This window comes from Echiichthys vipera, assembly GCF_963691815.1.
Source record: "Echiichthys vipera genome assembly, chromosome: 11".
In the NCBI taxonomy this organism is placed as follows: domain Eukaryota; kingdom Metazoa; phylum Chordata; class Actinopteri; order Perciformes; family Trachinidae; genus Echiichthys; species Echiichthys vipera.
Window position 1 is genome coordinate 13,657,476 of NC_139836.1, and position 22,843 is coordinate 13,680,318.

Consider the following 22,843-nt stretch of genomic DNA (forward strand, 5'->3'; position numbering starts at 1 on the left):
CATAAACATAGTATTACCTGATTCCTGCCACTCACCGTTCTGACACTTATTGCTTTGCCCAGTATGTCAGACCACCCTAAAACCAAAATCATGTAAAACAAACCACATGCATTTTCCTAATTTGCAAAAAGATGTACTTCAAGCTATTACATATGCATTGCGCTGCATAATGAAGTCATGCCCAATACCACTCTACCTGCAGTAACGGAAGTATTTAGCCCCTGGTTAGCTGTAAAATGACTCACATCTCTGCCGTCTCATTCCAGTGGACGGAGGCTGGACAGAGTGGGCAAAGTGGTCCGCCTGTGGGACAGAGTGCACCCACTGGCGCAGTCGCGAGTGCCAATCTCCCCCACCTAGAAATGGAGGAAAGCACTGCAGCGGCAGCATGATGGAGAGCAAGAACTGCACTGAGGGACTGTGTGCGCGCAGTAAGTCACCTGAGCTACTGAGGCTGTTGTTAAATGTCAAAAGAGAGTTAATACGCTATATGGCTCATTGATATATATTAATTTGTATATCCTTATTCTGTAGTTGGCTAGTTGGGATTTAGTAGGAATAGTTGGGATTTTTTTTTAATTGGGGTTGTATGAGGTATTTATCCCAAGTCAGTGTATGACATACAGTAGATGTGTCCCGCACGCCCCCAGTTTGAAGAAGTAGGCAGACATGTCTTAGCATGGAAGCCAAGAAACTGGGGAAATTGAAGCTGCTCTATGTTCTCTTCAAAGCCACCAGAATTCAATGACAAAACAGTATGTTTTCCTTGCAGAACACAGGAGTTTCTGTTCTACCGCTGCCTCGAACGGTTTATTTGTTTGTGTTATCGTGTAACTTTAGTGTCTTGAAAAGGCTTAGTAACTATGATAACTACCTAAGTGATCAAGGCAGCAGTACCTGCAACTATTGCTTAGCTTCCGTGCCTGTTGTCCTGCATGCTTCTCCAAACTCGGGGTGGGCCTACCCCCACCTACTATACGTAATACAGTACATCTAACCCCTTAATACAGATCAGCATATGCTGAACTTTGTTTACTAGTGCACATAGTTCAACTGTCTAATATCTGAAAGAAAAGGGTGTTTCTGAGGTATCTGTAGAGGTCAAATCCCTAACAGTAAATTTGCAGTTTCAGGTGGTTGTTGAATTGATTATAGCGAGTCTTTGCCGGCAGTGATATTTTTGCTCATTTTATTACATTTTCATAAAGTGTATTGCATTTCAAAGCTATTTTGTATAGAACTGTATTCCCAAGGCGATTAGTCACTGCAGCATGCTGTGAGCACGAATGATGTAGAGGGAGAGATGAAAAGAAAAAACAGCTCAATCGTAGACAGATGTTTCATGAGGCGAAATTTAGGTCCACAAAGAGAGAAGGCAAGTGATCCACATCTAAAAAGCACAGATGGAGAGAGAGAGAGAGAGAGAGAGAGAAAGAAAGAAAGAAAGAAATAGAGATGAAGCAAATGCAGGCTAAGGGAGCACATGGAGTGGGAAGCGAGCATTACACGGCCAAGTCAAAAAATTAGCACAGGGAAGAGCATATGAGAGTGAGTCAGACACACACTGACACCCAATGTGCAGCCCGTGATGAGCTGGGAGGAATCCAGCTGACAGCGCATTAGAATCTTTGAGACGCACATCGACGGAGGCACTGAGATACATTCAAGTACACAGTTAAAAACACACACTTATACGTGACAGAGCATGCAGATAGACCCTCGTAAATGCACGTGCAACGGGGGGGTCAACTGCACGCTCTATCAGAAGTGCACACAAGCCCTGACATAAACAGGCTTCTATGGAGCAGCCAGATTAGACAAATACACTGACTGATTTGTCTGCACAGAGCAGAGCGTTCTCAGGAGGCTGTCAGGGGAAACATGCACTCAAGTGGCTTTGGAGGAGGGAGAAGACGGGAAGCACTGTGCTGTCGAAAATCTGTAAATATGTCACTTGGCAAAATATAGGTTTATTTATTTTCCCAGCCCGTTAATATAATTCTGCGGCCACACATTTTCCTGATAACGTTATGACTCGTTCTGACCAAGCTTCAAGACAATCAAACAATAGCTCACTCTAATCGTCTCAGTCATCACTAATCCCTTTGAGGATCGGCTAAATACATCAGTCGTAAATGTAAAATGTTTCGAGACGCCACAAGCCATCATCTCCGCTGCCTCCTAGTAGGTTTTAATTGCTATTGGATGAGTGGAAAAGTCGGGGGGGAACCATTTGGTGTTTCGATGAAGCCTGGGAGAGAAGGTTATTTGATTTAAGATCTAATAAGTGACGCAATCCTGAAAGACGGTTTTGACATTCATTAAGCCGCTCAAGAATAATTCACATTGGATTGCATTGCATAGATGTGGGGTTTTTTGTTGTTTTTTAATATGATGGAGGTGATAAGGTACCCTATGGAATGTATGAGTAGTAGAGTGATTTCTGCCCAGTTCTGCAGTGTTAAATTAAGGATCTGTGGGATTTATTCTTCATAAAAGAAAGAGAAAAACATAGGCGTCACACACCACAACAATCTCTCCGAGCTTACGTGCCCACTCTAACTGCTTCATGTCATATACATTTACGTCATATACGTTTATAGTATAGTACATACAGACCAGAAATGCAGCGTGGAACAATCTCTTAAATATAACAAAACAGTATAAAGTGCAATGGGAACAGTTTTCAACAAAAAACATTTACCATATAATAAAAGCAACCATTACACCATTTCATCCACAATAATTCAATTCCATTTTAGTTTGATAAAATGTTGGTTACAGAGGAACAGATGTTTTTTGAAGATTTTTCAATCTACACTGTCTCCCTCGTGTAACACACAACACCAGCATCCTTATTCATTTTCAAAACTCTCTTTAACTTTGCAACTCTCATCCAAATGATCTTAATCTCTCTCATTTCTAACAGGCTTTTATTTTGTACATTGTATAAACAATTATGCTGACTTTCATTCCACAGTGTCACATATTGTGTCGCCTTTCAAGAAGAGCTTATTATTCCTTAGATATAAAGTTATGTTTTCTCGCTCGCGGTATTCGTTTTATGCTAACATTTCAATCTTCATATTGATGAGCTATTGTTTACTCTTCCGTTTCTGCTTTGAATTATGTTATTTCATATGCATAACAACCAGTCCATCTATTTTTAAGTTGTTGTGTTTTTTTTTCTTTTCTTCTTCTCTTGTTTTTTTCTCCTGTTCAAACAGATAAAAAGATTTCTATTGAACATGCAAGCCATCGTAAGTTCACCTTCCCATGCCTTCACTCCTTCACTCCTTCATACTGTTTGTACGTGTGTGTGTGTGTGTGTGTGTGTGTGTGTGTGTGTGTGTGCGCACGTGTGTGTGTGTCAGTCTGTGGGCTCATACCGATGAGGAGTCCTAACATCTGTGCTAACACGTGGAGCCGAATGCGTGCAGCGTTATGTGTTGAGCCTCTATCTATCCTCAATTTCTTGTCATCTCAGATCAAGTTCAGTAAAGACATGCCTCACCTTCTTGTCCAGCCTGCTTATGAGTGTTGTTATCCCGCCTTGTCTAGTATGTTGAGTAAGCGGAACATTTTATGAGCTGGCTCCATGTTAGCACATTGCATCAGTTACATAACAGCTTGCTGCAGTTGAATTGAGAACAAAGATACAGCTAAAACAAAGAGACTTATAAATGTTGGTGTGATTAAACAAACTAATCTGGCTCGAAACCCAACATGTCAGAGGAAAGAATCTGCAAGCTCTGCTATAAAGGGTGCCTCTAGGCTGAGACTCTTGGATCCATAGGCTATAAGGTGGAAGCAGAGCAAAAAAAAGAAATTATTTCTGTCTGACTTTCAGTTAATCTGTGATATAGTTTACATTTGAAGTGATGGTAATTCCTCTAGCTGAATGTGACGTGGGCTCAGGGGAGAGCAGCCACGGTAATGCACCTAATTCGCTATTGTTCCGTTTCTGGTAATAAGTGCGGACGGCTGTCGGATTTGGTTCCATCGCCGCCACGTGAGCGCGGGAGCTCTCCTCTGCTGGACCGCCTGCCTCCGGCTTTCCTCTCCTCCACCCTTCCTTCTACTCTCACTGCAGCTCTGTAGTGTCCCTCAACTTCTTTCCACACCCTCTCCTGCTCTTTTAACACAGACCTTTTCCTCAAGCACTGCTACCCTTATCTCCTCTCTCCTCATCACCACACTTATAATCCATCTGTCCTCTCAACAAATCACAACCTTATCTAACTCCTTCCTATCCCTTTTGCCAAATTGCCTCTCCTCTGGCTCTCTCCTCCTCTGTTTATACAGTCTACTTTTTTTACTCTTCCTTGTATCTTGCTCCTTGTCGGCTTCTCTTCTTCTGCTGCGGTGTGGCTGGCTCACGTGTCTGGGTTTGGTATGGCTCTGCTAGTGTTGGGGAGTCAAAGCTAAGCAGGCTGTGGTGGGCCTGCTGACCAGTCACAGCCAATCACTCAGCAGGAGAAAAGAGAAGGTGCCCAACAGGGAGCAGGTGAAGTTATGGTCAACCACCCTGCCCCCACCCGGTTCAATCCATGCCAACTTTTGTTATCAGATGGGCCCCCTTGCAGGCCAGGAGGAGCTATTTTTACAATGTCGATTTCCTGGATGATCTCTTTTAACCCAAAAATATGCAGCTTTAACTTGAATCAAACTGAACATCGGGTACGTCCCAGCAGACATACTGCCAGAGTTATTTCAAGGCTATCTTAAAGCATCAGTCACATGCCCACAAGTATTGAAAGAGTTATCGGTCACTGTGATCATTCCTCCCGTCCACACTGGCTGTGAAGTGATCCCCTTCCTAATGATTCCAATGTAACAGATAGGGAGCAGAATCTACAATCATGTGCCTGTGTAAAAATACATCATAAAGCTCAGCTGAAGCTAAAATGAGGCCTCAGCATTCTGACTTAAGTCACATAAAGTGAATATTTTCTAGGGATGTATCGATCCAACTTTTTCTCCTGATACCAATACTCACTTTCTCACAACTTTTAAAAAGTTTAGGCCTGACCATATTAAACTCATTGGCCTCATTTTTATAGTGAATAATAATATACGTATGATGCCAGCTTAACTCAATGACTCACCGTGACTGATTTTATGTCACTTAAAGCAGGAATGGTGGATTTTATAATGACATTGTCAAACCACTGTATTTAAGGTGGATTGGTCACAGCATGCTGGAAACTTTCTACAGTTACAGTATTAGTGCTTAATTGGCTCGTTTTATTTCCTGTTTCCCTGCTGAGCTGTGAAAGTTTGAAAGTTACACAAAGAAAGAATTAAGCACTGTAACATAAGATACATGTCATCGCATTAACTTCACCTGAACTTAAGAATGCATTTTTATGCAGAAGGACTGCGGATTTTGTCCCCTATAGTCCCCCAACAGTCATAGTGACAGATAACTTTAATGTACATATGAACCTGTCAGTATTGTTTTAAGATTACATCTCTGGGTGCCCATGTGTTAAAAAAGGGCTGCAACCACTGATTATTTTTGAATAAGTTATTCATCTGTTGATTACATTTCATGTTCTCATGTATACAATGTCCGCATTATTCTAATTCAAGTTTTGTCCAATAAAAGGCCAAAGATATTAAATTCACAAGAGTATAAAAGAGAGAAAAGTATCAAATCCTTGTGTTTGCAGGAACTTAATGGCTTTAAAAAAAATCAATTATAAAACTTCCTGTTTATATTCTGACGATCAACTAATCCTTTAATTCCTTTCAGCACTACAATAACTAATGTACACTGCATTCTGCTACAGTGGATATGTAGTAAATCAGATGATATCTCTTAAATTGTATTTTCTTCTTTCTTCTCTCTCGTGTTTCCCTTGCATTTGTATCTGTGTGTTTCCATATGTGTCCCTATATGGTGTCTTGATCGTCTTGCCTCTCTTTCTCTCTTTCAGCACTGGCCCCAGGTATGGGTGTCGCAGTCTACGCTGGTCTGGTGGGGGCCCTGCTGCTGTGTGTGATACTGGTGTTGTGCGTGGGAGTGCTTGCATATCGCCGTAGATGCCGCCATCTCCATGGAGACATCACTGATTCTTCGTCTGCCCTCACTGCCGCCTTCCACCCTGGCAACTACAAGCCTCCCAGACAGGGTAGGTACACACACCGACTCACACATATGTCATTCAGTACATGTTCACATACGAGTACCCTTTTTTTCAATGTGTTTGTTTTTACAACTTTTCTTGTTTTGACTCATCTTCATAGAAGTACTTGTTCACAATCAGTTTCGTTATCACACTGCTATTTATATCATCCCATAAAAGAATTTTCTTTATACCGTTATCTTCACTCAATTAGTCAATTCTCTATTCTTGATTGCATTACATTTTCTTACACTTGAAGCATTTGTCATGGTATGCCTCCTCTTGTTCCTTGCCATCAAATATTAATTAGCAACATTAATCAATTTCCCTCACATCACTTTAAAGCGCTCTCCAGTCATTTCTGGAGATAAGAGAACAGCTCCTCTCTTCTCCTGTGTCTACAGATAACCCTCCCCATCTGCATCCCTCGGCTCCTCCGGATCTGACAGCAACAGCAGGGGCTTTCCGCGGGCCACTCTTCTCCCTGCAGCAGGGGGTCAATGACAGCCCCCACAAAATCCCTATGACCACTTCTCCCCTGCTGGACCCATTGCCAGGTCTCAAAATCAAGGTGTATAACGCCTCCACTCTTTCCTCCCTGGAGCTCCCCGCAGACATGGGCTTAGGCGACGGGGAGATCCTCAGCCTGAAGTCGGTGGGTACTATGGGTAGAGAGCGAGATTACTACAGCCACACCCTGCCCAGAGAGCCTGGGCTGAGCACCAGCGCCACCCTGGGTAATCTCGGAGGACGCCTTACCATCCCCAACACAGGTAATTGCATGCACATGTCTTTTCACGTGCAACTTAACATCCGAATTCATTACACCAAGTGAGATCCAATGACATGTCCTGTCATTCAACCATAAGACAAGATAAGTCATGACACCTTCTCTCTCAGGTGTGAGTCTGCTGGTCCCCCCAGGCACAATCCCCCAAGGGAAGTTCTACGAGATGTACCTCATTATCAACAAGTGGGACAAAACAACGTGAGTGCCCTTCATCTTTATTCCTCTCTTTCACTCGTCTCCTTTGCAACCACAAACCAGAACAGACCTCATTCTCACCTCAATCAGAAATTGTTCCAGTGCACAGCTCACCTGCTGGGAACCACTTGAAGTTTGTCTGGAAGTTATATCACTTTTTCTGAGGATAGAAAAAAATGATCAACTTGTCTCAACTTCTTCACTGAAATTGGAAGGGATTAAGTTCATACCAATTTTTCAGCAAGTTTGATATTCAGTTTGCTTCAAATACATCAATAGAACATGTTCCAAACCATGATGTGGTCATGATGTTCTTTTATAAATTAAGTTGTGTGTGTGTGACATTTACAGGCTACCCTCTGAGGGCAGTCAGACCGTACTAAGCCCTGTGGTGAGCTGTGGCCCCTCCGGCATGCTGCTGAATCGTCCTGTGGTTCTTACTTTACCCCACTGTGCCCAGCTAGACACACCTACACCTGACTGGACCCTCACACTCAAGACACAGACGCACCAGGGGGCATGGGAGGTAAGACAGCCTCTGACTGGTACCAAATAATGCATGTCTCGTTGGACAACATCACTGAACCCTCCTTCAATCTGTTATTAGGAGGTGCTGACAGTAGGAGAGGAGACTTTGTCATCTCCGTGCTACCTGCAGCTGGAGGAGGAGTGTTGTCATGTTCTCATGGAGCAGCTGGGAACGTACGGCCTGGTGGGCCAGTCCTGCCCTCCACAGCCCGCCTGCAAACGCCTGCAGTTGGCACTATTCGCCCCTCGAGCACCCTGCCTCTCCCTGGACTACAGCCTCCGTATCTACTGCATCCATGACACCCCGCATGCACTCAAGGTGCTGCTTTTATGTTTGCCCCTCTCTGTCTGTGTAAAAATGTCTGCATATGTTCACCTCTATTATTCTTAACCATTTAGCTGACTTTTCTTTCTGTCTTAAGTTCTTTTGTGTGTCAATCTGGCCATAGTATGAATATTTAAAGTCCCTTATTATTATTATCATTTTTAGGTTTATACTTTTTTTGGGCAGATTTTGAGTTTCTATAGAACATGTTTACATGCTATAATGTTAAAAAAACATATTGTTTTTCTCATTCTGTCTGTCTGAATATACCTGTATTCACCCTCAACACTCTGTTTTAGCTCCTGTCTCTTTAAGCCCCCCTCCCCAAAAGCCCAGTCTGCTCTGATTGGTCAGCTTTTTCCAGGTCTTCTTGCACCATCTTTGCAGCCAGCGAATGATTGTAACGGCACTAAAGCTGCACTTCTTACCTATATATAGTATAGTTGTGACATCACAACCGTACAGAAGTCCTGACGGCTCGTTTGAAGACACAGTTTGTGAATATGGGCTGTGTGCATTTCTCTGTTGATAGAGGGTTGAGCATTGATACTTTCACAGTATTTATATAGCACCTCAACATGCTTTACAACAAAAAAATACATGATTATCTCAGACTTTACACTATGGCAACTTGTGCATAACTGTTAATTTGCTTAAAGCTGCAATGTATAATATTTTTTAAAAGTATGAATACATCCATAATGTCGACTCCAATTGTAAAGTGCAACTAAAATAGAGCTTGGTTTGCTCATAGACAGCATAAACACAACACACACTTGCCAAAATGTTCACAAAACTTTACTAAATCAAACCACAAGAAGCCAAGACTCAAAATAGTACAGCACAATACACACATCTCCTAGTAAACAGCAAGTGAGCACTCAATCCAGAGAAAGTTGGGCACGCTGACTTTAGATATTTTCCTCTCTCAGTGTTCACAGACCAGACGCGATCGTAAACATGAGCATGCTGTGTGCAGTTAACTGGCATCACATTAGATGATTTCTGGCTGCTAAAGTTCAAACAGCTTTCAAACTGTTAGCTCTCACATATCCATTTGGAGACACCAAGAGATCGCAGTGTTTTTGAAAGCAAGTTTTGAAATGTGTTTGTATAATTAAATTGATGATATAAATGCGGCCCTAAGCCTGTCTTCTCTCTGCCTCTGTGCAGGAGGTGCTGGATTTGGAGAGGAGTCTAGGTGGAGTTTTGCTGGAGGATCCCAAGCCGCTGCTCTTCAAAGACAGCTACCACAACCTGCGCCTGTCCATCCACGACATTCCTCATAGTCACTGGAGAAGCAAACTACTGGCAAAGTATCAGGTGAGACACTCAAAATGCAGCAGATACTAGATACAGCCTGTTGATTTGAAAAAGGAATATAAATTTGGACGTATACAAGTCTGCAAAGCACTAATCGGAAGTAGATGGAATAATGTTGATCCAAAAATGTATTGATAAAATGTCAGTACTACTTCAAGCCTATTAGGCAGTAACTCCTCTGCAAAAACAATGGTCTGACAAACTCTTTATTTCAATGCAGTAGAATAGCTCAGAAAATACTGGTCTATTCACTTCTGTTGTAAACATCCAAACTCTCTGGTGCATTCTCTCGGCGGCTGCACAGAGATTGCAGTCTCAACCCTGAATAAACAAACAGGAAATCTGATAGTGGTCCTAATTTATAGACAGCGCACTTAGGAAATAAATTATCCGCTGACACGTGGAGACCCAGTCGGTGGAAGCGCAGAGTATCAAAATAAAGCATATTGCACTCTTCTTGAATGGAAACCCTATTCTAGATCCTTTCTGATTGTGCTGCTCAGAACAAAGGCAATTTAATCACAGTGTAGAAGCAATGTTTTTGTAATAACATTTTTTAATATTTCTATTTGAAAACAGGAGATCCCGTTCTATCACATCTGGAGCGGCAGTCAGAGACCCCTGCACTGCACCTTCAGCCTGGAGAGAGGGAGCCTGGCTGTGTCGCAGCTCACCTGTAAGATCTGTGTCCGGCAGGTGGAAGGGGAGGGACAGATATTCCAGCTGCACACGGATATTCAGGAGGTAATGGTAACTTAATAATGCGAACGCAGATAGAGTAGCAATAAAAGCTACGCAGGTAAATGTATTTTTAAAAAAAGGGGTGGTCTCAATACTTCTCTCCTTTCATTCCAGACTCTACCCCCACACTCACCTCTCCCCTCAGGAGGCACCTGCCTCCCGTCCTCTCAAGTGGGACCCTATGCCTTTCGCTTGCCTGACTCCATCCGCCAGAAGATATGTGCCAGTTTGGATGCACCCAGTGCTCGAGGATGTGACTGGAGACTACTGGCACGCAGCCTGGGTTTTGACAGGTCAGATCTACCTCACATGTTTTTGTGTGAAAGGCTGCTTGGTCACGCACGAGTCCAAAGATACTCAGGTTCCTGGTTCCTACTGTCAAGTGATAACTCAGAATTGTGTATAAGCATTTAGATGTCTGTCTGAGGTTAGATGTATGGGGTTTTGATTTTTTTTTTAAAAGTCCCATATTGTAAAAGGTTTGCGATTTCCATTTTTTCGGGAGGGCAGGCAGTAAAATGGAGCATTTCAGACAGAGGTTGAATACAGGTTTATTCAGACAGAATATTTAGAATCTGGAAAAAATGACCTTCATGTTGACTAGTTAATCCTGCTGAAATATAATAGTCATGTGGGTGTCAGTATTGGACTGTCAAAATAAAGTGGTACTAACGCTATTTTCAATTTACAGTATATCGTTTAAAAATGTCTGCAATCAATAATGGAATGTTCCTGACTCTTTCTTCCACCTCAGGTACTTGAACTACTTTGCAACAAAGCCCAGCCCCACAGGTGTTCTACTGGACTTATGGGAAGCTTGTCATCAAGCTGACGCAGACTTGGTTTCTCTGGCGACCGCGCTGGAAGAAATGGGGAAAAGCGAGGTGCTAGTTGTCATGACTACGGATGGGGATTGTTGATTGGTCAAGGAACAAGAGAACAAGCCCAGACATTTTCTCTTACACCGTGTTGAAAATAAGAATACCTGCCTATGAATATGCACAACCCCTGCACAAATCATAAGCCCATAGAGCATTTTGGTTCCTTCAACATGCACTGTATTACGTCTGCCTCATCGTCCTTTTCACTGACCCCTGATCAGCCACTGTAGCTACATGCACCATATGTAAGCCATTCCTATGATGCTAATCTGATTCACCTCGAATCCTCCAACGCAATGTTGCATCTGCAAGATGTGAAACCAATTTGAGTGCACAAAGGCGTAAAATCGGTGTAAAGTCATCTGTCAAATGTGGTGTTGACTGTCTTCTTCAAAGATTGGAAATTACACTTTTCTCTATATAAATAAGAAAAAGTTGGCACACTTAAGCACGCGCAATAACACAAACAGACAAGCGCTAACACGTGATTCCCCGTGTTTCAGTAGCAGCATGAAAGTGCATGATTTAACACCATCTCACCTCATGGCAGGGTCTTTTGTTTTCTCCATTGTCATTCTGTGTGTGCAGTGAATGACAGGCAGCACCGACCTGTCTGAAACCTCCTCAGGCTATAGACTCACTCCAACACATATACACACATGGATGGACAAACTGGTCATTAACAGGCGCTGAATCAGATACGCTAGGATTTCTTGTCTAACTGCTTCGACTACTGACAAGTCCAAGGTCTGAACCCTCAAGATTTGAGGGCTTGAGCATGTCGCTTTGTGCTGGGGGGGGCCTCTTCTTTGCGGTAGGAGGGTGAATTGTGAAGATCATTTAAAAAATTGGCAGATAACTAGACTGACTGACTCTTTATATTGAACCAACAAATGCCTCAAAGCCTTGGCATATCATTCTGACTCACAGGGGTGTTTCTCTTTCATCTCTCCTCGCATTCCTCTATCATTCTGCCACACTCCTCCGATCTGTTGAGAATAAACTGCAGGAGAGCTTTCTTGTCATCCCTTAAAAGTTTCCTTTGGGGAACGCTCTTTACGTTATTATCCATATTTGTGGATAGTTTGTTTATTTTGGTTGTCATTGCTGTTATCATCATACAGAACCTGTTCTCATCTGTGCTTGTTTTGGCGGCTTAACTGATGTCTTTTATTTTTAATTCTAGTAGAGCAGGCCGAATGGAAGAGTTAGGTGCACAGTGGATGTGTCAGTGGGGGATGACACAAATCTATTTGTTATTTTTAATACGATGCATCTATTCAAAATGTAAAATGTAATCTGTAAAACATGATTAGAGGTGGTAAAATGTCCAGGTGAACATACTGTATGCTGTATTTCATAGACATTTTTGCTTGGCTGTAGCTGAGAGCAGAGGTTAATGTTACAGCAATAGATTAGCCTTGAATCAACTAGGCAGCAAGGGACCATAAAACTTACCTCACCACTAACTGCATTATGTTTACCATCACTGATTATATTCATCTGCCTATTCATCACCCTGTAACTCATTAGGTCTCCCTTCACTCAGTTTGATTACACATTTTTTAATCATTTTTACTAAGCCACCTGCTTTGTGGTCAGGGTCCTCAAGCTTTTTGCGTTATCAATAATGTTCTGTCAGTTATTGTTAGACGGGATTTGAAATTCTTTCATCTGTAATTTTGTCATTCATTTCTGTGTGTCATTAAGTTTTTGTAACCCTTCAAAGCAAAAAAAAGTGTTCATATTATTGAAACCACAATAACCAAAACACAGACAGTATCCCTCCTCAGCAGTGAGTCATGACACTGTTTTTGTGTGAATGAACGGAAAACACAAGCATGCGTGCGTGCGTGCGTGCGAGTGTGCGTGCGTGTGTGTGTTTGTGTGTGTGTAGTATATGTGGGCAGACACTTTAGATCTGCCATTTTCTCTTTGTAAGTGCTATGCAAGTACAAAAGGAAAGCGGAGCATTTTGACTTCTTTTATTTCCTGCAAGAGTAATTCTATTTTTTCAGATCAGAGCATTGACAGGGTTTTGATTTTGTATCCTAAAGTGGTTCAAGAGTGGTTCAAAATGTTTTGATCATGGTGGTATGTGTTGGAATTCTTCATCTGGATCTGAAGGACCAAGGAAGCTACTATTGAAAAAGCACATGTGGAAGAACAAAACCAAGTGCAATGGTGCAATGGCTACAAAACAACATCATGAACTCGTGCCCTGCAGTTTCTTTGCCTGTGAGGAAATATCTGAACACGACCAGTTCAGAACTTTGGATCCCTGAACACTGCAGAACAATTTTCTTTCCTCAAAACTTTTACAGAGACTGGCTAGCTGTAGACTACAGTGTTTGTTCGTCCAGATTTCTTGAGTATCTGTTGGATCTTTGGCCGTAGCTCTGGATCATTAATGCTGGAGCTGGACTGGATTCCTCCTCGCTCCCATCAAAGATAATATTTTAGCCTTTGTTCAAGAAGACATTTTTATGGGAAAAAAAACAATGGATTCAGTGACATTATTTTATCTCTGTAAAGTACCAATTGTACATAAACGTCTAGCCTTCTTACCTGTAACTAAATATAATTTTTATGCAATAAATTATATTTCTTAGTTTAACAGTAGTGTGTGTTTTGTTGTTATTGAATAAAAACTTGTTTTTGCAGCAACAAAACATTGTATGAGCAGCTCTCAGCAAATCCATAGAGCATATTGCAGGCTTCTTTGGAGCTCCTTGGCACGACAGAATTACCTTTAAGTGACATATGTGTTTTTATCTATTTTCACGAATAAAGAGCTTCTAAACCTGTCCCTCATTCCCTCACACTTTATTGGAAAATTCCCTTTAGGTCCATTTAGCTTTGAAAGCTTTTAACTGGCACGCTATCTGGCATTCAAATTACAAAGGTTTTATAGACATTATTAGTGTCCTTTAAGGATTGACTCTGCCCACTTAGATTGAGCGTTCTGACCTCAGCTTTTTTAGGAGTGCAGGATGTGTGGGGATTTATCAGATTAGACTTTTATATTGAAAACAAATATCTCAGAGTCATTTGTAGTGAGCGGGCACTGCAGTATGGTCTTCATGGCAGGCAGCACTTTGCACCTGCATTGAGGTGCACTGCGAATTTACGATTGATATGTCACCCTTCAGTGCAAGACTCAGTTAAACCGTAATAAATAAAGTCTTACAGGATAAATGTGACTGCAGCTTCACCTTTACATAGGATGTTTTTGGATCATTTAAATAATCAATGCTGACAATTATTGTGACCTGCAGAATAAGTAGATGGAGGATGTGTTTGATTTGACTCATGACATTATTTGTGCAGATTGTTTCTGCACATTTAGATCTGTTATTGGGGGAAACAGCAATTCAGCAGCTGCGATTTGGATAAGTGATTCATTGGGATAAGTGATTGATTTGACAATGATTAGTTTAGTCTATTGGTGTCCACTCATGTGTCACGGAGAGCCAAGAGTTTTCACTCCAGTCACAAACAATCATCTCGTATCATGTTAGACTTTAGAGGACTTTTAATGCTTTTTCTTGAATTGTTTTTTCCATTCCTGAGAGGCGCACACTACACATGTGCTGTCCTATGGTGCCCTCTTGTGGTGAATATGATGGTAACCCCACACTCCTCAACAAAGGCCAGATATGGAAGGGATGTTTTGAATTTGTATAGTTTAAATAAACCATTCATCAATCAGCATTTTTTATATTCTAGCGGGCATTTTTACGATATTAATAAATGTGATCTTTACTGGAATATGCAGCATGACTATAGTGCCACAAAGAAAACAACAGTAGATACATTTCCTGTTCACTTTATGACAATATTGATGATGTAATGATGATTCCACAACAACATATTAGAAGTAGTATTAGTAGGCTACCACTAAGAAAACTGTTGATGGTTTAATGATTTATATGTGACATCTGAAGGTTAGGGTCACTTTATTAAGCACTAGTCTACAGTTTGCTCAATTATGCAATAAATAATATTTTGTTGCCGTCACTCAGACTTTCATTGATTTTTTGTAACATTATGTATGTTACAAATTGCATGCTACAGATTTTAGGATTTGAAACTTCAATATCAGTAATTTACTGAGTTTGTCAATTGTGCAAACGTTATACTTTTATGAGCATTTATATAAAATATGTATTTTTGTATTTTTCTTTAATTCTTTTCATAATTTACATATTATGTGCATTTGTTGAATGTGTGCTGTCACATGCAAGTACCAACTAGGCCTACATACATTTTTGTAATCTTTGCAGATTTCCAACCATTTGTTTTGTTTTTCTTTTTTGTTAAGTATTATAATCTGTTAAAAAAAATACAATAATACTATATTATTGGGGCAAGTATTATCCTTAATTCTATATTTTATTAATTCAATTATTATTTGCTTTACAAGGACGTGCTTTTATGTTAGAAAAGCTGCACCGGAAAAGATCTACGTCAGTAACAGAAGGACTTCCGGTATATGGCTATCCGAATAAAAGCTTTTAAATTGTAAGAATTCGTTTTTATTTCCAAAAGTATTTTAAATAAAGTTTCAAATGTGGCTTTACGTATTTTGTAAATGTCATTTACTTTGTCATTGATCAAAAAATACATGTTTGAGCTAGTCTGGCTTAAATTTGTGTCGATGATACTTTTATTCTGAAGGACTTGTGTCGGAAGTCTTATTGTTGTTGCTGCTTGTTTGTCAGCTGACCAAATGAAGTTTGCTATGTGAAATTGATGTTTGTGTCACCGTATCAAAACTTGTGGAAAAGACAGAAGCAGCCACCAGGGAGTCTCCAGCAGTCAGGTATGTTTATATGTATTTATATTTGATTTAATGAGCCCAACGGTCAATGAGTCACGGTCGACGTGGTTAGTTTGTTGATACGAGGCTGGGGTACCCTCGTAGCTAGTCTCTAATGTGGGTTTACTCTTTATACAGTTGTGTCCACACTAAACAAATACAACCTGGTGTGTCTATTCGCCTGGAGACCGTACTAATAAAGACCACGGACGAATAAGCACTGTAATGTCCCAATGAATATTGAAAAATGTCCTTGTTCGCAGTGACCAGAGGCATACTTTGAATTAAACTGATCAGTCTGGACTACAAGTCATTGTAATTGCTTTTTCTTGGGTAGTAAGCATCACGTGGAAACTGCTTCCTCATTATTGGCACACATGATGCTTAAGGATGCAAGGTCAGCTTTGTTCTGTCACGTCAGCCTTCTTTGTACCCCCTTAAATAGTTCAAGTCATTTAATCTTATATTGTGCAAGCACTCTCATACATACCGGGACACTTATCATCTTCTTTTTGCAATCACTTAATCCACCACTTAAGTGCAATCATTTAACTGCTTACTGCTCATTTCTGTCATATACAGTCATACATAATTTATCTTATACATTTTTTCTACACTCAACTTATCTGATTTCATTTTCCGTGAATTTTTATTTTACCTGTTTTCTTACATCAACTTCATATTTATTTAACTGAGAGTTTATTGTTTACTTTTTATTGTTTGTTGTTTTTTATTTATATCTCCCTTGTGTTTTTGCAAGCTGCTGGAAATTCAATTTACTTGCAGGAGTCATCCCAAAGGGATCAGTAAAGAGAAGTCTAAGTCTAAGCAAGTGGTGCTGGTGAAAGTCAGTTTTTTTTCTCTATTTTCTACCAGCGGCAGAAAATAGGACCAGAGACCACAGCTCTCTGATTCGACCTCATGACAACATGCATCACTCACTGCTTATTTTTGACATGTGAGGACGTGGTTTGCATAACAAGTGCAGGCGTGTGATGAAACTGTGGTGATTGCAAGTCAGCGTTTTTTCTTTTACTTCTGCATTGTTAGACACAATTATACTGAGTGTGCTGGAGAATTTAACTAAGAATAAATTATGTAAGTTCAGGGCAGATTCCTGCTGTGGGAGAGCCGTGGTTTTGCTTTCACACCCTGCTACCAAATAGTTATGATTCCAGCACTCCCATTAGTATTGTTGGTGCAGTGGTGGCACAGTGAGAAAAGGAAAATGCGTTCATGTCACATTCCACATCATCTGAAACATGATGATGATGAGCCATTTTTTAATTGTGTCCCCACAGAATTGAATGCTCATCCTCAGGGTTAAATGTGACTCCTTCTGCTGCAGCATCACAGGATCTGGAAGGCTAGACTGATCTCTACCAGGCACAGCACAGAGATCTCTCCAGAATATGGCTCCGCTAAGGGTCTGTCTTTTCCTTTCTGGACAAGTACAAGTTAACGTAAGCATCATCCAAATCCCACCCTTTGCAATAAGATTATTATTTTTTCAGTGATTTAAACTCATGTTTTTCTTCTTCTCCTTCACAGCTCTCTGTTTAACACTTACTGTCCGCAGGTCCTTTTACTGCTACAACCTTCCCTTTTCTCTCGTCGTTACTTTGTGAGTGTTCAGTCTGTGAAAATGGACGCCACAGAGCCTGTGCAGCCCAGTCTAAACTCCTCCTATGTTCCCAACACTCTTGGCAACCACCATTTATCTGAGGATGAGGACAGCGAGGACCAGAGTACCTCTGCGTCGCTCCTGCCCAAACCTTCCTCAGTGCATCTGGCCGTGCGCTACAGTTCAGAGGACTCTTACTGTTTGGTGTACATCATCTTCTTTCTCATGGGCATCGGCTCCCTGCTGCCATGGAACTTCTTCATAACAGCCAAACACTACTGGCACTACAAACTGAGTAACAACACTCATGGCAGCGGCAGTGAGGAGCAACGTTCAGACCTCAGTGTGAGTGAGACTAAATACTGTGGATTGTGTGTGTACTGTATGTGTATGTACCATAAACTGCCTAGGGTGTGGACACAGGAAGATGCACATTTGTGCCATTCTGCATGCTTTTCCTAGTCACAGTCACGGTCCTGTGACAGATGTAAGGACTGAGTGTCCTCATCCGACAGAAATCCATTTACACACAATTCGAAATGCTTTAGGTTTGTTAAGGGCAACAAAGAGGGTGGTCAGACCTGCTTTCCTTTCTGTAGATTTATGCTATTCTGAGATGGACGCTTGATTTTATTTGACTCATGGCAAAGGTGAGAAGGAATGCTGTGCGATTTTTAGATTTCTCCCTTCTGCTTTCACTTCCTTTTACTTTGTGTGAGACACTGTGAGCATATGAGTGTGTGTTCTTATATTTAAGCAAATTCAAATGTCTATTCTGTTTTGTATTCTCTTGCAGGACTATTTTGAAAGCTATCTGGCCATTGCCTCCACAGTGCCCTCTGTACTGTGTCTGATACTCAACTATGTCCTAGTTAACAGGTCAGTTTCTTGTGCAAACACACACACACGTGCACACACAGCACATTCCTCTCAGATGATTTTCTTTGTTTCTGGATGTTTGGATGTTGACACAGTCACATTTGTCCCATTTAAGGCCTTAACACAGCATCTCTGTCCAACAGAACAGCACTAAACATCTGCCTCTTTTTTGTGTTTGTGTCGATCAACTGATCTTATAATAATAAACTAATCTCTGTACCGCGTGTGCGATGTGCCGGTAGGTTGTCTTCGAATGTGCGGATCCTGTCGTCTCTTTTTGTGATCCTGCTGGTCTTTGTCGTTACCACGGTGCTGGTGAAGGTGGACACGTCAGACTGCAGGACGGAGTTCTTTATTGGCACGCTGGCCAGCGTGGCTGTCGTCAGCGGAGCCTCAAACCTCTTCACCGGCAGCGTGTTTGGGATCAGTGGGCAGTTCCCCATGAGGATTTCTCAGGCCCTTATATCAGGTACAGTCCTCATTTAGGTGAGATTGCTTTTAAAGCATTTATACAGTACCATACTAACCTTTTTCGACTCTCTTGAAACCATAAAGTATGCACTACTCAGCAGCTCCATTAAAGGTTTACTGATTAAATAATTTATCGTGGCTATTTATGTCTTGCCACTACCCTACATGGTGTGTTGGACATAATGATGGCTAACAAGATGACAGGTATCCCCAATGAATATAAAACAATGGCCTCCTTTTGGAGCATCTAGTTATATTTTTCATATTAACTAACATTGATGTTCCATATACTGTAAAATGTCTAGTGTATTCATTTTTCTTTAGCGTTTCTATTCCAGTGTTAAAAAAAAAACAGCGGCCAAACTGCATGAAGAAAATATTTCGATGCCGCTTTTTATTTGCTTTGCATATGTTCATTTTGCAGTACAGTTCATAATAAAATAAGAAAGTACTCATATACTGAGAAATACTTTTAATTTGCCAAGTATTTAATTGACAAAGGAGTACACAAAAATAGGCTTTACCATTTGATTTCATGTAGACTTGATATATTTATTTAATATATTATCAGTAAACATGCTATATCATAATATATATTGTTATCCAGATATAAAATTACCTATATCGTGATATATTATTCACTGGGTTGTTTTGACAGAGGTACATTTTTCAAAAAATGAATGGGTTTAATTACTGACCTTTATTAACATAACATGCCTGTTACAGGTATAGAAAAAAGGGCTAGGACTTTATGTAATCTTATAATAAAAACATGTAATCAAGTCTAGGGAAACTTTGTTGCATGTCGTCCCCCTTCCTCCTTCTTAAAGGCAAAAAAGGACGGATAGTTATTTACATTTAATATATAGAGGTCATTGAATTGTATCGACTGAATCAACTCACTAAGTGAGGTATTTTCTTTATCTCAGGCCAGGCCATGGGAGGCACACTGAGTGCAGTAGCATCAATAGTGGACCTGGCAGCGGCGAAGGATGTGACCGACAGCGCACTGGCCTATTTCCTGACAGCTGACGTTTTCATCCTCCTCTGCATCATCACATATCTGCTGCTGCCCAAGCTGGCGTATTCAAGGTAGCAGCCAAAAGATGTTCTGGGTGCTCCATACAGATACATACACATACACTCTGTATCCTCAAAGCAATTTCAGTCAAAAAGCAACTGGACTTGGTTAGATAAATAACCAAGTCCAGTTGCTTTTTGACTGAAATTGCTTTGAGGATAACGATGACCTGGACAAATTAGAATATTCACAGGCTCCATACACTCTGTAGATTTCTGCGAAAAACAACCATCCAGACCAACCTCCTCCCTGAGTGAAGTTTGGGGCTCGTTAGACTACGTCACCTGACTTCCAGAGCATTTACTCTAACCGTGTAATATTGACGGAGATAGTTTTACACTGACTGAAGTCAGTTGAAAGTCCAGTGCATCTCATACACACTAAAGGGTGCCAAGAGTGTTTCATATGTTTCTGTGGTTTTCAGAAAAGTACAGTGCTAACCCTTTTTCTTTAAGCGTGCATTTGAATTTGCAGACAATGATAACCCCCTTTCTTTTCTTGTAAAATTGACTTTCAACAATCTGGATACTATAAATTACTAATCGTTTAGCAGTGTGCATTATCTCCCAGTGTAATTCCTTATACCACCACCAGATGGTGCTAAGTTAGATATGTTAAAATCCTACACATAGTGGGGTTGACTTACTTCAAATTAATTGTAATAAATAGGAATTTCTTACCTATTAGTTATTTTGCTTGTGCATTTCAAATTGCAGTCTGGAAATGCGAAGATAGAAGTATACACTTATTTTATCTCTATTTTTATAGTCTTTATTTAATACTGCATTTATCACAGTTGGAGTAATAATAAGCAAAGGCCTTGAAGACAATCTAATGATACAGCTTCTGTTTAGGGGACAGGTTCAATGCATCTTGTCAAAAGGTTTTCGATATACTTGTAGTTACATGCAGCATTCTGCTATACTTCTCTCTCCAGACACTACATGCTGGCAGCAACATGCACCAGTTCAGGGGCAATAAATGAGGGGGAAGGAGCAGCAGCCAGCACAGTCTCCGTCCCACCACTGCAGCCAATCCTCAGGAAGACGTGGGTGCTCGGCCTGAGTGTCTTCTACGTCTTCTTCATCTCTATCATGGTGTTCCCTGCAGTGTCTTCGGGGATCCAGTCCGTCAACAAAGACAGCGGCAACCCCTGGACCACCACTTACTTTGTGCCCCTCACCAGTTTCTTCCTGTACAACGTGGCAGACTTCTGTGGTAGGCTGGCCACAGCTTGGCTGCAGGTCCCTGGTCCCACCAGCAGAGTCCTGCCCGCACTGGTGTTGTGTCGCTCCATCATGGTGCCCCTTCTCATGTTCTGTAACTACCAGCCAAGGGATCACCTCCAAACTGTGCTTTTCGGCCATGACGGGTACCCCGTAGTCTTTAACTGCCTGCTAGGCCTCACTAATGGCTACCTAGGCACTCTGCCAATGATTTATGGCCCTAAGGTGGTACCTCGAGAGCTGGCAGAGGCCACAGGAGTGGTCATGTCCTTCTTCCTCACTCTAGGACTGGCTGTGGGATCTGCTTTCTCCGTGCTTATTGTGCACTTCATCTGACCAGGCTCTTGAGCAACAACATAGTTGTTTACAGTGGTATAGTTTTGCTATACATCAGACAGTAGCTGCCCAGTAGAGTCTGATGAACACCAGAGCCTCACAGCACTGTGATGCTAAGTGCACCAGTAAAGCCAGTTGCTGGCCATGTAAGAAAGGTACTGGGAAGTTTCTCATTCCCACTCTTAACCAAAAGTCCTTGACTATTTCATACCTCACATTTGTATGTATTATGTTTACACTGATATGGCTCATTATGTGCCGCCACAACTTGGTCCCGATAAACCAGGAAGTGGTTCTCAAAGCAACATTAGCAATCAGTGCAGTCCATAAGGGACACCTCGATATGTAGGTTTTTTTTTCCATATTGTAAAACGCAAATGTATTTGTTTAAAGGGGGGGGACATTTTGTGATACAAGTTATACAAATGACGAAGAAGCACCTCGTCTTAGGGATAAAGCTGGAAAAACATGTCTGTTGTCTGTAAACCTTGTAACTAAACTTGACTTGACTCAGACTTCATAAACAAGTTTGATTTGTCATTTTAAATGGGCACAAAACATTTATGAACAGGCAACAGTCTAATGTTGGCACTGGCAGTTGAATGTGTTTTGAAAGCGTGTCTATTCGAAACCATTCTTGTGAACAAGATATCTCAGGAATGTCAACTTGGACTCAAGGATGTACTGAGTGTATAGATCTATTGTGCTGCCGGGTTGAAGATGTGTGATCCCCGTTTCTCTAAAAAAAACAAAAAAAAAAACACACTTAATGCCTGTTAAATTCCATCAACACATACATACACTGCAAGTCTGGACAGACCTCAATGTAAACTGCAACTTTACCAGTTGGCGGCACCATACAACAGTAAGGCAGTAATTCTAGTTATGACATACACTATTTATAGGGCATACTGTACTATGACTTTGCATGACATATTGGGCAGGTGTAAGCTGCAGTGCTATGGATACATGTACCATATGCATACTCTTGGGTTAAGTGGTCATTTGAAAGCATGATTAACTAACCAAACATACACATGTCAAATCTGACATTACAAACAGGGACAGACACACACACCAAACATGTCCGTTTGTTGGAGAATGATTGGTGTGCAATGGGTTAGTATAGCATTTTTGTAACGTGTGCTTAAAGTAGCATTTCTTTTTTCTAAAATTTAAAATGTCAGAAATTACAAATAATGCACTATGATACTGCTAACCGTTTGAAAATGTTCACGATTGTACATTACCTATCTGAGGCAACTTCTTAAGCCCTTCGAGTTTGGCATATTCCTGAAGATAAATGCATTAAAGCCAACACCTTGTTGGAGGAATTAATCTGGATGTACTATAGGCTTGAACATTATGGGGTTAAATGTAGTTTTCTGGTCTGCAGTAACAATAAGCAAGTAGGTTTTTATGGCAAGCTTGATAAAAATACTGAGCTAAAATTCAGTTTACAAAAAGAAAAAAATAAATCAGACAGTGGA

General features: G+C 41.0%; 2 protein-coding genes across 3 annotated transcripts in view; both read left to right on the forward strand.

Moving 5' to 3' along the window:
- The window catches only part of unc5b (unc-5 netrin receptor B), a gene marked incomplete at its 5' end in the record, with an annotated part of 48,544 nt that extends 37,385 nt beyond the window's left edge, over positions 1 to 11,159 (forward strand). Inside the window, 11 exons of the mRNA XM_083922419.1 lie at positions 267 to 431; positions 3,228 to 3,260; positions 5,943 to 6,137; positions 6,536 to 6,904; positions 7,032 to 7,119; positions 7,468 to 7,642; positions 7,724 to 7,963; positions 9,143 to 9,292; positions 9,872 to 10,036; positions 10,148 to 10,326; positions 10,788 to 11,159. Of these exons, the coding sequence (XP_083778545.1) occupies positions 267 to 431; positions 3,228 to 3,260; positions 5,943 to 6,137; positions 6,536 to 6,904; positions 7,032 to 7,119; positions 7,468 to 7,642; positions 7,724 to 7,963; positions 9,143 to 9,292; positions 9,872 to 10,036; positions 10,148 to 10,326; positions 10,788 to 10,953 (1,925 nt within the window). The 3' untranslated portion in view covers positions 10,954 to 11,159. The remainder of the gene's footprint in view (positions 1 to 266; positions 432 to 3,227; positions 3,261 to 5,942; positions 6,138 to 6,535; positions 6,905 to 7,031; positions 7,120 to 7,467; positions 7,643 to 7,723; positions 7,964 to 9,142; positions 9,293 to 9,871; positions 10,037 to 10,147; positions 10,327 to 10,787) is intronic.
- Positions 11,160 to 15,640: 4,481 nt separating this feature from the next.
- On the forward strand, positions 15,641 to 21,899 carry slc29a3 (solute carrier family 29 member 3). 2 transcript variants are annotated; one of them, XM_083922620.1, is made up of 7 exons: positions 15,641 to 15,739; positions 17,038 to 17,199; positions 17,288 to 17,705; positions 18,157 to 18,239; positions 18,482 to 18,708; positions 19,640 to 19,802; positions 20,729 to 21,899. In XM_083922620.1, exons 3-7 carry the CDS (start codon positions 17,382 to 17,384, stop codon positions 21,351 to 21,353), a joined length of 1,422 nt encoding a protein of 473 aa, XP_083778746.1. In that variant the 5' UTR covers positions 15,641 to 15,739; positions 17,038 to 17,199; positions 17,288 to 17,381; the 3' UTR covers positions 21,354 to 21,899. The 2 variants fall into 2 exon arrangements, with proteins under 2 accessions (XP_083778746.1, XP_083778747.1); XM_083922621.1 differs by having other exon boundaries at positions 15,682 to 15,739; positions 17,085 to 17,199.
- Positions 21,900 to 22,843: the final 944 nt, after the last annotated feature.

Coding starts and splice junctions, on each gene's coding strand:
- slc29a3 (XM_083922620.1), top strand. CDS start 17,382: ATGGACGCCACAGAGCCTGTGCAGCCCAGTCTAAACTCCTCCTATGTT. Junction 18,709..19,639: donor TTCTCAGGCCCTTATATCAG/GTACAGTCCTCA, acceptor TCTTTATCTCAG/GCCAGGCCATGGGAGGCACA. Junction 19,803..20,728: donor CCCAAGCTGGCGTATTCAAG/GTAGCAGCCAAA, acceptor TTCTCTCTCCAG/ACACTACATGCTGGCAGCAA.